The sequence below is a fragment of the Paramormyrops kingsleyae genome, chromosome 1 (genome assembly GCF_048594095.1).
Source record: "Paramormyrops kingsleyae isolate MSU_618 chromosome 1, PKINGS_0.4, whole genome shotgun sequence".
NCBI lineage: Eukaryota > Metazoa > Chordata > Actinopteri > Osteoglossiformes > Mormyridae > Paramormyrops > Paramormyrops kingsleyae.
In genome coordinates, this window is record NC_132797.1 from 62,685,694 (window position 1) to 62,701,350 (window position 15,657).

The 15,657-nt window shown below is 45.9% G+C and overlaps 1 protein-coding gene across 8 annotated transcripts in view; it reads right to left on the reverse strand.

Annotated features, from left to right (window-relative positions):
- Positions 1-236: 236 nt before the first annotated feature.
- Positions 237-15,657, reverse strand: part of LOC111856674 (low-density lipoprotein receptor-related protein 1B-like) — a 276,774-nt gene continuing 261,353 nt past the window's right edge. For 6 of the 8 annotated variants that reach the window (XM_023836816.2, XM_023836817.2, XM_023836822.2 and 3 more), the window contains 13 exons: positions 14,800-14,916; positions 14,111-14,284; positions 12,399-12,524; positions 11,687-11,851; positions 9,851-10,012; positions 9,432-9,606; positions 8,938-9,042; positions 6,535-6,648; positions 6,229-6,305; positions 5,537-5,627; positions 5,298-5,448; positions 3,586-3,660; positions 237-1,447 (listed from right to left, as the gene is read on the reverse strand). In XM_023836816.2, coding sequence (XP_023692584.2) covers positions 1,307-1,447; positions 3,586-3,660; positions 5,298-5,448; positions 5,537-5,627; positions 6,229-6,305; positions 6,535-6,648; positions 8,938-9,042; positions 9,432-9,606; positions 9,851-10,012; positions 11,687-11,851; positions 12,399-12,524; positions 14,111-14,284; positions 14,800-14,916 — 1,673 coding nt within the window. In that variant the 3' untranslated portion in view covers positions 237-1,306. Of the gene's footprint in view, positions 1,448-3,585; positions 3,661-5,297; positions 5,449-5,536; positions 5,628-6,228; positions 6,306-6,534; positions 6,649-8,937; positions 9,043-9,431; positions 9,607-9,850; positions 10,013-11,686; positions 11,865-12,398; positions 12,525-14,110; positions 14,285-14,799; positions 14,917-15,657 lie in introns of those variants that run through there. The other 2 variants (XM_072717420.1, XM_072717431.1) reach the window with 2 other exon arrangements.

Sequence of the window (15,657 nt, forward strand, 5' to 3'; positions counted from 1 at the left end):
GAATTTAATGTCTTCCAATAAATGCTACTTTGCAGATACTGTTTCTATAAAATTTCACACAGAACTCTGTTTGATGTTGTGCTTGGCCGTTTTCTGGAATTTTCCTTCAGCTGACAGTGTCGTGCATCGCTGCAGCTCTTACTCTCTTTGTGCTGAGATAATGAAATGAAGCACCCAAGGCAGGGAAGGGGCTTATTCTGTTACTCCCCTGACCGCAGTACTAAGTGTAGCTGCAATGGCAATAAAACTCGTTTATTTCATAACGATGTACATTCTGTAAAAAAGTACTTACATGTAATACATTTCTGCAAAATACAACTTGACATTTAATCAAATATAAAATTATAAAACTTGTTAAATCTATATGCATCCTATTGTGAAGGTAAAGATGAAAAATGGTTGGATTTGACAATTCTTCTCTCGCGCTCTCTCTCTTCTTTTAATAAAATAACTATTATGGGTAACATTTGAGCCCAGTATAATAATTTCAGTGTACACCAGCATAGAAAGTCAGAATGACAGCTTGCTGTAAGCATAATCATGTTCATCTGAGACCTGCAAAAGGCATTTGTCTATTTTGTCTGTAAATTCATATGTAGAACATGGCAGAGCCTCAGACAGTGAGATGGCAGTGAATCAAAACACATCATTTAAAGGAGATCAGTCACCAAAAACTAAAAGAATGATACCTGGTAACAATAAAACCATGATTTCGGTATGAATATATTTATCTTTTTCTTTACCTTTAAAACATTTAAGTAAAATAAAGATGGCACATACAGTTTACACATTAAAAATGATTAAAAAAAAAGCATCTGTATAGTGAAACTATTAACATTTTATGGACAAACCTTAAAAGTATCATCACTGTGAAAAGGGGGAAAAAGTTTAGTAAATAATATGAGTTACAGAAGATGTACTATAAATATACTGTAACTAAATTACAGATACAAACTTTATGGTTATCTGGAGATAAACAGATATAAAAGTGAGCTTTATTTTGAAATAATACCAGGAGACAGACAGTTTATACATCTTTCTGCAATAGTGATGTTTGACTTATAGTGTATAAGGTTGGGCATCCAGCAGCGTCTCTGTAATATATATATATTTATATATAGTGCAGTGTTTATGCTTCTTCATATAAAAGGTACAAACAGCAAGTCCATCCTTCTGAGCACACAGGCCAAACCAGGAGGTAATGCACATGAAATCAAACCCAGGGGGCAGCACTTGGAAAACTCGGCTGTTTCTCTCCCCCTTTCGTTTGCACATCTGTACAGAGAGTATAAAAGCGGGGCTTCGGTTATGCTGCCGTTTCCCGAATCGTCCCCTCCAGCTTCTTTGGAAGTAGCTCTCGCCGCTCGTCGATGCCGATTGCCGGTTTCCGGCAGTTCTGTCCGTCAAGGTAGATCTTTGCGTATATTGGATTGGAGTAGTTAACAGACTGCAATGGGATGACAATCGAGTTAGGCCGATTTTCTAAAGTATGATCCCTTTCCTTCAGACCTGAAAGAACCTGGATTTCACCTGCTCCTAACCGCCATTCATGTCATGGGAGCATTATGGAGAAGACCTTGAGATCCCATAAGGTGATCAAAGGCTAGTTCAAGGTTCAACACATGTTTTTATCAAACCATCATGCCTTCTGCACATACAAGATGAAGGCTCGATCGCTGATTAAGAGCGAAGGCTTGATATGTTCAGACTGAGTTGGCTTTCATCAATCACTCTAGTTTTCATTGAGTCTCTAAATGTGATCTTCTTTGATGGAAGACCATAATAAAGACATCAATGCATTCCCTATTACTCAAAGTAACAATCAATATCAAATCACTGATGATTATATAGCAGCAGATCAACTCATATTTCTTCTGGATTTCAGACAAAACCCACAGTGTCGGCAAACATAAAAACCAGACAAGGAAAAAACAAATACGACCCCTGGTAAATTACAATACAGAGCTGTGAACTCTTGCACCCTTCTGCAAGGTAACATGACATTCAATAACACAAGATACTTTCATATCCCTTGTAGGGGGTCATCAGTAGTTTCCTTGCATCTTTGAGGTAATGATTTTTGAAACAGGGTCTGGGCAAGTTCCTTATTAAGAGCATGTCTGAGTCAGTGTCTGGCTGTGAAGGTCTGTATGTTAGAAAAGCTTTGACTGTCAGAGCGAAAGGGAACATGAATTGAATCATTATGGTGTCAAAGGAGATATGTTCTGAAGAATGCAGCATCAAATTACCAGGCAGATATTGTACCTGGTGTGCAGCACTCGTGTTGCATTAAGAGTAGGGTCTCAGAGCATTTATGTTACAGACTCTCCAAAAAGCTTTGCGGTCTGTCACATTTTCATTCATCTGGAGCTGGTCTGACCAGAAAAAAATCCGTGTAGCTTTATGGTAACACTATAACCCCATGTGTGCTGGAAGTAATTGGAAAATGAAGCATGTAACTGGAAGGTTGCATGTTCCAGTTCCAATGTGGCACACCATGGGGGAGTAAAATGACTTGACATGTCTCCGTATTCATAAAACCTACATAATGTTGTATTAAATGTGACATGGACTGCTATAAGCTGGAATGGCGGCTGTCATGATACCTACAGTGACTGCTATAAGCTGTAATGGTAGCTGTCATAACACCTGCAATAACTGTATAACTGCTATAAGCTGTAATGGTAGAATGTATTGTTAACACCTGCATCAACTGGTATAAGCTGTAACCGTACAATAATGACACCTGCAGTAACTGCTATAAGCTGTAAAGGCAGCTGTCATAACACCTGCAGCGACTGCTATAAGCTGCAATAGTAGAATGATAACACCTGCAGTGACTGCTATAAGCTGTAATGGCAGCTGTCATAACACCCATAGTGACTGCTACAAGCTGTAATGGCAGCTGTCATAACACCGGCAGTTACTGCTATAAGCTGTAATGGCAGCTGTCGTAACACCCGTAGTGACTGCTACAAGCTGTATTGGTAGCATGATAACACCTGCAGTGACTGCTATTAGTTGTAATGGCAGCTGTCATAACACCGGCAGTGACTGCTATAAGCTGTAACGGCAGCTGTCATAATATCTGCAATGACTGCTTTTAGTTGTAGTGACAGCTGTCATAACACCAGCAGTGACTGCTATAAGCTATAATGGTAGAATATAATGTTAACACCTGCAGTGACTGCTATTAGTTATAATGGCAGCTGTCATAACACCTGTAGTGACTGCTACAAGCTGTAATGGCAGCTGTCATAACACCTGCAGCGACTGCTATAAGCTGTAATGGCAGCTGGCATAACACCTGCAGTGACTGCTATAAGCTGTAATGGTAGCACGATAACACCTGCAGTGACTGCGATAAACTGTAATGGTAGCACGATAACACCTGCAATGACTGCGATAAACTGTAATGGTAGCACGATAACACCTGCAATGAGTGCGATAGCCTGCAGTGGCAGCTGTTTTAACACCTCCAGTGACTGCTATACCATGTAGTGGCAGGTATCCAGCACTGATCTTGAACATGATGGTATGGCTGATAAATGGATGGTGAGTTAGGGTTTGGGTGATGCTCATTACCTGTCCAGGGATAATTTCCTTCGGCACAGAGTGAACCGCTATGTTGCGAGGGTCACTGGATCTCACACACCAACCCTACAACAAAGAAGGGGACACTGTCAAAAAATGCCACGTTTCCCCAGAATCACATGGATTCCCCACTTTCAACTGGTTTCTGACTGCATCGCTTACCCTGAGTTAATAAATTCGATATACAGGGCAGTAAAATTACTCTATTTAAACAACTATTAATCTGTGGTTGCAAAGGGATAAATGACTGATAAAGAACACAGTGAAAGTACCAATCACACAGGTACCTGAATTGGTCCATTTTAAACACTCAGCTTTTAAAACGTGCCTTGTGCCTTTGGATGAAGGCTGTCAGCTGATTTGGCTGTTAGCAGTAATATGGGTTACAGATTGTCAAATCAGACACATTGTCATCGGCAGCTATGCCCCTGAGGGATCGACAAATGTAAATGTGCATCTTCTGGTGTTAGCAAGCCTCTTTTCTATTTTGGCATAAAGTATATCAAGACAGCTCCATCAAATAGTTCCTGAAAGATGGCTCCTGGGGCCCAGTGATGAGGTGCCTTCACTGTGGTGGGCTGCGGTGTGTGAGGAGTCTGAGGCTGCTCAGACCCCAGGCCTGTCTGGTCCACTGGAAGAAAGCTGCAAACAGACTGGAGGGCAGACTGCCTGGCTAAAAGGAGTCTGTCAACATGCCTCATCCATATTCCCACTGTTGGAATGCCATGTAACTGTATTCCCAGGGTCAGTATGCCATCCAACAGCATGTCCACTATCAGAATGCCAGCCAATCATATTTCCATTGTCTGAATACCAGCCAAACACATTCCCATTGTCAGAATGCCATCCAACCATATTTCCACTGTTGGAATGTCATGTGATTGTAGTCCCAGAGTCGGAATGCCATCTGACAGCATTCCCACTGTTGGAATGTCAGTCTACCGCATACATACTTACTTTGGAATGCCATCTGACCGTATTCCTACTGTCAGAACGCCATCCAACCACATTCCCACTGTCAGAATGCCATCTGATAGCATTCCTACTGCTGGAATGTCAGCCTATCTTATTCCCACTGTCTGAATACCAGCCTACCATATTCCCACTGTCAGCATGCCACCTGACCATATTCCCACTGTTGGAATGTCACCCGATCTCATTCCCATGTGTTGGAATCCCATATAACCATATTCCCACTGTCAGCATGCTACTCAACAGCATTCCCGCTGTTGGGATATTATTCAACCACAATTTCACTGTTGGAATGCCACCTGACCGCATTCGCACTGTCAAAGTGCCAGTGCAGTGAGCCATAATGGAATCTTTTTAATCATTAATGTAATATCCACAAAAAGTATATATTGAGAGCTTTGGTAAGTCATTGTTCTCTTTGGCAATGTTACACATACAAAACAGGTTTGAAAAAGAAAGAATCCATAAATCTGCAGAAACAGATCCTAGGCTGACCAATGCAGTTCCAAAAAATTGTGAATTCCTGGAGCTTCATTAGCATTTACAACTAAATGAATTAAATTGGTCAAGCAACAGCATTCTTATTCGATCCTCCACCCTAAATGGGGCTGTAGCAGAATTTGGACAGTGTTTGGAATAGCTAACAAAATCTGTTTATTTATAGAGCCAGAGTTTTAAATGCTCAGGATATTATTTCAGGTTCCTTATAGGCTGACATTCAGGAGACAGACCTTATGTGGGTCCAAGGTAAAGTTGGGGTGCAGCAGGTTCCCGGCCTCCACGTGGTTGTCATGTCCCACCTCATACATGTTGTAGGAAGGGTTGCCGATCTCCACGTTGATGCCCCCGTTGGTCATGGGCTGCCGCTGCACTTGCTTGCCTCTGGGAAATGGAAACATGAATTGGAGGGAGATATTATGGGATTGTTAGAGTCCTCAATCTGAGTCCTGTGTCAGGGCCCCCACCTTACCTCTGCCTCCGCTTGCAGATCAGGACCCCGACCACGACAGAGCCAATCAGAGCCGCAAGCAGCACCAGAGGGACGATGATGGCTATGCTTCCTGGAAAGAAGGTGGAACAGACAACCATCACGTCTAACTCTTTACTATCCACTTTGATGTTCAGCTGTGCTGAGCTTTTAAAAAACGTATTACTGTTTTCCAAAGGTTTAGTTATAGTGTTCAAAAAAAAGAATTTTGGTAAATTATTTTTTTTTCTTTTTTTAAATGAATAAAGTTGTATTCTTCCCATCTGCCTTGTGTGTTTTTCTTCTCATGGAGGCAACAGCACAAAGTTTAAATTACTGGAGTTTCCCTCCATCCACGAGATGCTGCTGTCTACAGCTGACCTTTGGAGATGCAAAATATATGTGATTTACAATAGCAAGTGTCTTGCATGTGTGGTCCCCGATGGAAGCCCAATGACAGAGTCCCAGTAATTTCACCTCCAGCAGATATAAACTTGCCCGGTGTGCAAGAGGCGGGCCTCACAAACGGCGATACCGAAAATGTCAAATCAATTCCGTCTGTCAGGATGAAAAACTGGAAAACCCGACGAGTACGAAATGGATCACAAAAAGCAGAGCTGGCCAGGGTTATGAAGATCTCTAAAGATCGCTGGGTGTACAAGCAGGCAGGAAAGAGAGGATCACGGGATACTTACGCCCGCTAGAGTTGTCAGATCGGCTGCTCTTGGGTGCCGGCCTCTCACACTGTGTGCCTGACCAGTAGGAGGAGCACCTACGAGACAGAGGAGGTCAGGAGAAGCATGATCAGTTGCTAACAAGGCTGACAGTAGCCATAAACGGAGCACTGATGATCTGAAAGGCAGAATGGAGAAGCAGTGGTCAGCCTGACAGGTGATGTGGGACGAGATACATTAATATTTGGGGAGGGATGAGGGCGGAGCCAGGATAGGGAGCAATGGACTGGAGTTGAGTGTGGCAGCTGAGGGTGGGGCGAGACCTACTTGCACCGGGGCTTGTTAAAAGCAGTTAGGGTGCAGATCCCCCCGTTCTGACAGTAGTAATCGCACGGGTTGGCCCTCTCATCGCAGCGCTGGCTTCTGAAGCCCGCCGTGCAGCTGGGATAGAGTGCAGCAAGCCATTAGAACCAGAACCAGAAACAGAAACAACAACAACTAAGCAAGAGTAACAGCAGCAAAGAAGAGAAGCAGCGATGTGTTCCCACAATCTGCCGCACCGGGAGGCCTATCCGCCATGCCACCGTGCCTGCAGAGTGGCAACAAAGAGCGCCGCCACTGGTGAGGGGGCGCCATGACACATGTCAGGAAAACAGGTACGATATGTAAACAACCACGACAGACACAGATAGAGATACACAGAGGAATTTACCTGCTTTTCTGGTTTGAAGTTTCAGATCAATCCACACGCCAGCTATCTGAGTGGATTTTTACTTTACAGTGACATTAAAGATAATTCTAGTTACTGATGTGACATTTCATACCCTGAGACAAGCAGCCTCCCCTTTGGACAAACTCACAATGCTTTCTTATTATTGGTAGATGGGTCTGTGCTATTCTAACACTTTGAAAAGTTTCACTTTAAAATTAAACTTTCCTCTATTCCCCTTTATTCCATTCATCCATCTTTCATAACCTCTTATCCAATCCAGGGTTGTACTGTGCCTGGGGCCTAACCCAGAAAGCTCAGGGTAGGACACACACACACACACACACACACACACACACACTTGTATTCATATCTTTGGGACCGTCCATTCATTTATATGGGAAAAATTCCAATCCCAACAATGACAAACATAACCAATACCCAGCTTTAACCTTAATCATACGTAACCAAACAAAAAACTGGACTTTTGGCAATTCTACTTTTTTTTTTTATTGCAGACAGTGCAATAAAAAGGTGGTCCCCACTACATCAAGCAGCAGGTTTTTATCACATTGTGGGGACATTTAGTCCACACAATGTAATATATACTTGATCCACACACACATGCACGCACGCCCACACACCATCCATCTGTTTCCTACAGTTATGACCTGTAACATGTCGACCATTCAGTTTCTCCTATAGAAAATGAGCGACTCGCACACAAGGTCAGCATCATATGAGCATTTCTGAGACGCCAGCAGTCCTGGGCTTCTGGGGCTATCTCTGGTTACATACTTGGCACGGCCTCTCGCTGGGCTCAGATAGCCTCAAACAAGCTAGACGGCTCTATTTGCATACAAATTGATTAGACCCTCAAAGCTGTGGTACTAATTTACAGGCAGCAAACAAGCGAAACACAAACACGCAAAGCCACACACAAACACACAGCCCAAGATTCCCAGCGAGTCCTGACTGCAGCACAACTCCATAGAGCCCTATTAAGTCACAAAAAATACAACATCCTATAATCCAGAGTCAGGCCTGCGCTTGCAGGTGAAGCACATGATTCGCAATGAATGAGCAAAGACTGAGGGGAGAATGGATTTGGTGCCCCCACCCCCTGATAATCAGCGTAAAGATGCCCCCCCCCCCTTCCCTTGTCATTCTGTAGACTTTTCTTGTGACTTTTTTCAGTTAACTTACAAGACTGGATCTACGCCAGTGTTTGCAACCAATTAACAAGAGGCGCAATTAATGGGTCCCCCCCCCTGATTAACCTCTTGTCACGGTGACAGCTTAACAGGTGACCCTGTCACCCTGCTGCACGGTGCCACCTGTGACCTTGGCCGCATTAGTGCGTGTGCTAATTTAGCAGGAGCACAGGTGCAGCTTGGTCCTGATGGTCTGAGAGGGCCAGACCAGCAAGCTGATACCAATAAGAACAAGATTCACAGGAACAAACAGAAAGGCTGCCCAGCATTCATTGTGAAACCAGAGCTGGGTAAGCGCTTGACTGGCTTCACAGATCCTGACTGTACAGTGATAGAAACCCCCCCCCACCTCGTTACTGCCCACTGAGGGGAGGGGGGGGGGAGGGCTGCCACCCAACCGTTCTTCCAGTATGCTAAATCCGCCCCTTCCTTCTGCTGCACTGACTTCAGCTCCTGCATACTGATCTTACAGGGATCTCCCAGCATCCAGATCACTGAAATCCACCGTGATCTGGCAATCTGTGCCCAGGCCCACTTTTTCAAAGGGACAATAGGGGAAGTTGTCTGAGTCCTAGGTCCAAGCCTCAAAGGGGCAAGAGAGAGTGCAGGTGGGAGGGGTTGTATGTCATGGGGGTTCAGGTGAAGTAATTTTGTCCAGGTTGGGAATTTTGTGCAGTGAGCCTGTCTGTGAATATGGTATCATGCTGTTTCAGGGAGCGATTCGGTGCCAATATTTAAAATGAACCGGATCCTAACTGAGAGCGGGGGGAAGCGGGGTGGGGGGTGGACAACATGGCGGTGACTCACTGGCAGAAGGGCAGGTTGGAGTCTGAGTCGAGGTGACACGTGCCACCGTTGTAGCAGTATCCGTCACACAGCTGGCAGCTTGGTGCCACCCGGCCGTTGGTGCAGCTGCGGAGAGAAAACATGAAGTACAGCGGCAAACTCATGGCGCGGGCGAGAGGGCGTGCAGCCGGACGGCGTTTGATACAGGCATTCATGCCGCTTTGTGAGGCTGCTGCAGTCACACTATTTAATCTTCTCTGTAGAAAGAAAAATGGACAACAGATGCAGAAATCAGCAAAAAAAAAAAAAGATTAAAAAATCTCATGGAATCATCCAGTGAAATGGGAAAATTCCAAGAATACCTGCGGTATTTCTGTACAGTTTATCTACCGGGAAGCAGCTGCACATGTGAATCCCTGCCCCATAAAGGTGCATCGCACTTTTTATTAGTGAACAGGAAAGACAACACAAACAGAGAATGAGTGAGATGTTCCTGAAGCCTCCAAAGAACTTACTTGCAGACCACGTCTCCACTATCTTGATCGAGCACACAGGGGGCACCACGGCATCGCTGACACTTATCCACATCGCACTTGCTGCCCTCGTAGCGTGCAGGACACACACACTCGACGTGGCCACTGCTGGACAGCGTGCAGGCCTTGGCGTTCACGCAGTAATGGTGGCAGATGTCTGAGGGATACACAGCATAAAAAAGGGTGCTTTTCCCATCTTGGGTGTGTACTGGCATCTCCATCACAGAGCAGCTAATTGTACAACAAAAAGGTCTTTACTGGGCTTACATTAATAAAATGAAATACAGGACTTTTACTCTATGGAATGTCTGAACGTGTTTGGTTAAGATGCAGTTTGTGGCAGTGCATTGTGGGATTTGTAGTCCCTCTCGGCGTCCAGGCAGGTGGGTGGGAGGACTCACGGTGCAGACAGCGGTCGCCGGTGTACTCAGCCATGCAGCGGCACATGGGCTGGTTGCCCTTGCTGACATCACAGGTGCCCCCGTTGAGGCAGTAATTATCGCAGACACGCCGCTCGCAGTATGCGCCTGTGAATCCCACCACGCAGCGGCAGGTGGACCGCCCTGGGGGGGAGACAAAGATCTCATGGACAAGCTGGTCCCTGATAACCTCATCTAGAACACACCTCCTGCATGCAAATGTCAGGTACGAGAGCCAGACACATGCTATGGATCCTCAGAATTTTGCCCAAGACATACTTGTCTATTCTATTTTCTTTAGCAAAGACCCTCTTAGTCTGCTATAGCCAGGGGAGAAATTAATGCCCAAGCCGTCCCAGGCTATAGCCAAGGGGCCCCTCAAACATCAGGTCCCATTCCCTGCCCCTACAAAAATGAAGTGGCTAGTTAAATCGGCAACACATGAGTGTCCGTGCTAATGTCAACTTAGGGCCCCCAGAGAAGTTAATTTGCCCCTGACTACAGACGTAGACTTTCAGAAGCCTACAGATAAAGGCTCTCTAGTTGGTCATCATTCTGAAAGCCCTCAGAGACATTCGATGACATGCACTGTAGCCACCTCCAGTACTGGTGCAGGTACTGTGACTTCCAGCAGAAGTGTGAATCCTGGCTTTAAGGGCCCATATGCTAATGGCTGAGACCCTGTGATCTGCTTTCTGTAGTCCAGCTGTTCCCAGCTGGTGCTGGGAAGCTCTCATACCTTGCTGGGAATTATGTGCATGTTAATGAGGTCTTCGGTATGCCCTCCCACCCGCCAGCCTGTGCTGGTCCGACTCTGCGCACCATTTGCATCATCCTGGCCAGCCTCCAGGCCGTGGTACAAGGCTAGCTCCACTACACTGGCTCACCACGGATACGCCTTGGCTTCGAGAGGGCCTGGGGGTGGCTCATGATCAGCCGACACCCTGCCAAAGGCCATGGGGGGCAAGAGCAAGCTGGGTTCCTCAATTTGTGCAGGTTAACCCATATCTCCTCTCTGCTTCTCACACAAAAAAGCAGGCTCCTGCACATTGTTTACCAGGAAGTAGTACCTCGCCCAAGGACACAGCAGTAGGGCTATTTGTAGAGTTACAAGGCTTATTATTTAACGCAATTCACTTGTTACATGGATGTTTGGTTATATAATTACATTACTTCAGCATAAACAGCACTGCAGTGTACTACAGCTACTTTAACTTGATAAATCACAATAACCTTGCTGACAAACACTTGAACTGTGCCCAAGAGACCCAAGGTGAAATAAAGGTTAAATGCATTTTTACTTAAAATGAGGCTGTGAAAATACAGAGCTGATATGATTCAACAGACAAGTGTCTCAGTGGGTAGTAGAGTCGCCTCACACCGTCGGGACTGGGGGGGGGGGGGGTTCCTAAAGGGACAATGACCTATTTGGGAAGCACGTGTCAGGCATTAATGCCCACTGTCAATCTGCTGCTGAGAGCAGTTTCCACTATGCAATGAGAAAAGGCAAGTAGCTTGACCATGCTCGCTGGCGGGAAACTTTATTTTCAATAAGACCGTTCATCTGTGATGTGGCAGAAGATGGCAGTGAATGCTGACACTCAGGACAAAATGGGATTGACTATCAATCTCTGTTTAGAAGGCAGCTTCCCAGAGCAGCTGTCTGGACCTGGCTGGCCCTGGATGCTTTGTGAGAAAATGGGTGTTAGGGCTGTTTCAGCATCTCCTAAATAAGGAACATGTTTATTTAATATTGAATGTTGCCAAACACAGCCACAGGGTGGTGCTAAAGAGGCGGAGCCAATCTGGGGGCCTTACCTAGGGGGGAGCCAATGCAGGTGCCTCCATTGAGGCAGAAGTCCTTGCAGTGGTTGACCTCACATCGCTCCCCAGAGAAGCTCGGCCAGCAGTAGCAGCGGGACACGCCCTTCTCGTTGGTCAGGCACCGTCCCCCGTTCTCGCAAGCTGGCCTGCAGAGCTCACCTGCAACATAAAGCTGCGTCTCATTGGCTGCCCACTCTATCCGTCAAATCCACATTACAGCCTTTTTTTTTACAAAAGCTCGACAGGGACGCTTTCATCTGAGATTACTGATGGGATTCATCCCATAATTTATCAAAGGCATCCCTCGCGTTATCTTGTGGAGAAAACAGAAGCAATTGTCGGAAAAAAAAATTTAGCGTAAATTTTAGATTTAAAAATGATAAATAAGCCTTCAAGCCCTGATACCCATGAAGAAAGCCGATACACCGAGGAGAATTTAATGTCCCACATTTCCATTTTACTGCTAAGTGGACGCTTTTTATCCAAAGTGACTTCCCACTCCGATTAAGTGCCTCCGTATGGGGCATTATGGCAGGACCTCTACCACAGTTCAACCTGCAGCCCCAGCTTGGGTTTTTACTCAAAGTGAGTTGTAATCCACACATTGTGACTGTGAACACAATTGTATATGAGCAGTTTAGGCCACGCCTGTCCCGCATCTCCATACATCTCATTTCTCCGTGACGACACCCCCCAGGCCCAGTACCTGAGACATCAGTGTCACCGCAGGACCCATTAATGACAGCCTTCCCCTCGGGGCAGGAGCAGGTCGCGCCGGTCGGGGACAGCAAGCACAGGAAGTCGCAGCTCATGCTCAGACATGGGTTTGACACTGATGTGGGGGGATACAAAGACCACTCTGATGCTTGATGTACACGATAACACACACACCCCCATCTGGGGTAGTCATGCCTGGTTCTGGCCTTTGCTTAACCTCCCTCTGAAGGAGATAGAGTCATTTCATGGATGAAAATCATTTCACCTCATCCACAACACCGAAGATGACACCCACTAACCAGACAGACCAAGATCGATTTTCTATAAGGGTTCTTAGACACCAGGGAATGATGTGGAGGTACCATGCTGTGGAAGGGCGCTCTCTCTCTTCATAGGCTCCATTTTTAACTCTGAAGGACCCACTGTCAAATTCGGCAGTAATCTTTGCGTGGTTTGGCTTTAATTAACAGCCATCGTGGGCGTAACTGATTAAATACTGTCTTATCTAGCAGTATCGGGGGAAAGAAAAGGAGTCTTATTCTGCGGGAGCACTAGGAGGAGCTGTTAAGTCACAGCAAAGTCACAAAGAAGAAAAAAATTAAACAGGGAAAAAACAACAAAAGGATCCGGAGACAATGATAAGAGCTTACATAACGCCCCTGGGGGGGACACGCACTTTCATGCAAGCAGGCACATAAGGTTTCCTGACCTCCCCCCAGTACCAGGAGTTTGTTGAAGGCTTTTAGCTCTGTCTACTTCTGGGTAATTTTTAAAAAAATAATTTTCTTACAATCTGACAACATTTTTTGCCAGTCTGGTAAGAGCCAAGAGAAAGTTGTGTTGGATTCCCTCATTAGCAGACCGGGAAATCAGAGAGGGCCTTGTTCGGCTGAAGACACCCATCCAGAGGCACGAGGGGGAATCAGTTGGCTCCCCACCGTGAATGGCCTCCTGTCTCACGCTGGCTGCCTCACGGCCGCCTATTAGCCATAACGCGCTAACCAGCAGAGCACTGAGCGATGGCACCAAGAGCAAAAGAAAGCCCCCCCCCCCCCCGGTCATTATGTAGTGAGGAGGAAGGGGGAGAGAGAGACAGAGATAGAGAGAGGAAGAGAGGGAGACAGAGGGTTGAAAAGGGAGAGAAGAATAATTCAGATTGGCTGACTCGGGACCCACACACCATGGATGGTTGACCAGAGGCTCTGGCAGCACTAGTACCCCCTGCAGGGTGGAAATGGCAACAGAATACAGCTAGTTCTTTTCGGATGATTTATAGCTCGCAAGGCATGGAAAAGGGAGGAGTTTGCTGGCTAAGCTCTGCAGTGCACTTTGGGTAACAGAAGCAGTGAGGTTGCGATTCTGTCACGATGCTATATGGGCAGACAAAAAGTTACCTGGTGACACTATCTTAGTGGTTTCCAGTACCACCAGAAAAAGTGCGTGCTCTTGAAGCTCAGAATTACCTTTATTTTCAGTATTTTTCACAGTCCAACACAGCTAGCTTTTGGCTTTTGTAGCTTCAAGCACTGCCTCTTCCCCTCTCATTTGACCAACGTGCTTTGAGTTAAAAGCTACAGATTTACTCATGACCAAAAGCCTTGAGGCATAGTGGTTCAAACAAAACCCTTCTGAATGGCTGGTTACTTTGCGTCATTTTTCCTCTCTGGGTAAATACATTTCGCTGACAGAACCCAGTTGTACCGTGCTGCTGCTTGAATCGATGAAAGACGAGGATGCTTGAGGCCTTCTCCACACCCAAGCTGAGGTGCTGCACAGGGCGTCTTCCATATTTATGGACCCTGAAGACATCGTTTCTCAGGCTGGTCCCATAGATGTAGTCCTCGAAGATGTCGATCCTGTAAGGCTGGGCTATACCTGGGAAGGAGTTGAGGAACATCAGATTGTGGACACATGAAGGTCTTTGCTAGATGTCATTTCACTGTTATTGACAGGCACAGATCAAACTTCACTTGAAAGTCTAGACTGAGGATATTACAAGCAGTTCTGGACTGACATCAGTAATCCGTTCCATAAAACTTTACTTAAGTCAAATTTTATGCGTTAAATTTACCTTCCCATACCATACAAAACACGACATAGCAAAAAACAGATATAAAATATAATAGTAATATGTACTAAAGAACATATTCAATAAATGAATTAGACTAGATTAAGTCTAAATTTTCCTAGACGCGTACATAGCCTTTCTGCGTTTCTGCTCTGTAAGCTCAAAGTGTCACATATATTTAAGTCGGTTTTATGAAAGTTAAGAGCTGCCTTTATGTAACTTAATACATTCATTAAAATCTACCCCATCCACAATCGAGAACAGGGGTCTTTTGCACAGACACCCCCGCATGTGGCACCTGCCTGCCGATCTGCCCGCTTACCGTGACGCCCGCCAATAGCCACCAGGGCGTCAGAGCCGTCGAAGCGCACACTGCCGATAACGGACAGCTCGGCGTCGGCCCAGTACAGACGCTGGTTGAAGTAATCGATGGCTAGGCCTGTGGGAAGGCAGAGCACACTTATTTCTCCAAAAAGCGTGTGTAAAAAAATTCTTACAAAAAGAAAGGAAAAAAACGAAAAATCGATGGCTTTATTTTCTCCCTCCCAGCTGAGGTGGGCCTGAGTGAACTTTGAGATTACGTTCCTCCAGCCCTGAAGAAAATGGCTCAGTGCTTCAAACGTTTGAAGCCAGGAAGGGCGATGGCAGGACAGAACCCCCAACCGCTGCGTTCTGATAACATCTCAGGCTGAGCCTTGCCCGGGGTCACCCTCTTCCTCTCTCACCCTCGCCCTACCACGCACTGTGGCCCAGTGGCATTATGAGCAGAAGCGTTCAGTCTTTGTGAGGGCAACGTGGATCTGGGGCTTCTGACGAGCGCACATCATTAAGAAAGGCTCTGTTTTAGTAAATAACCGTAAATCCAACATGAGCCCTTGATAATTAAATCTGTTTGTTTTCTACTGATCACATTTGTGATCACTAAGGCACATAATCCTCCTGCAAATAAGCAGGCGAGATGCGGCAGAGTGCCTTAAAGGGAAATCTATAGTCTGAGCGCATCTAGCCTCCCGGAGGGTGAAAGCCCTCATTGTCCCAGGCTGTCACCATTATATGAGTGAATGCTTCTAATGAAGGTGTCCTCAACTATTTGGGTGGCGGCCAATGAGAGTGCCAAAGCCTAGGAGAGGGATGAATGGCAAAGAACAAGGACAAATACCAAGGACCCATTGGTCTCTGG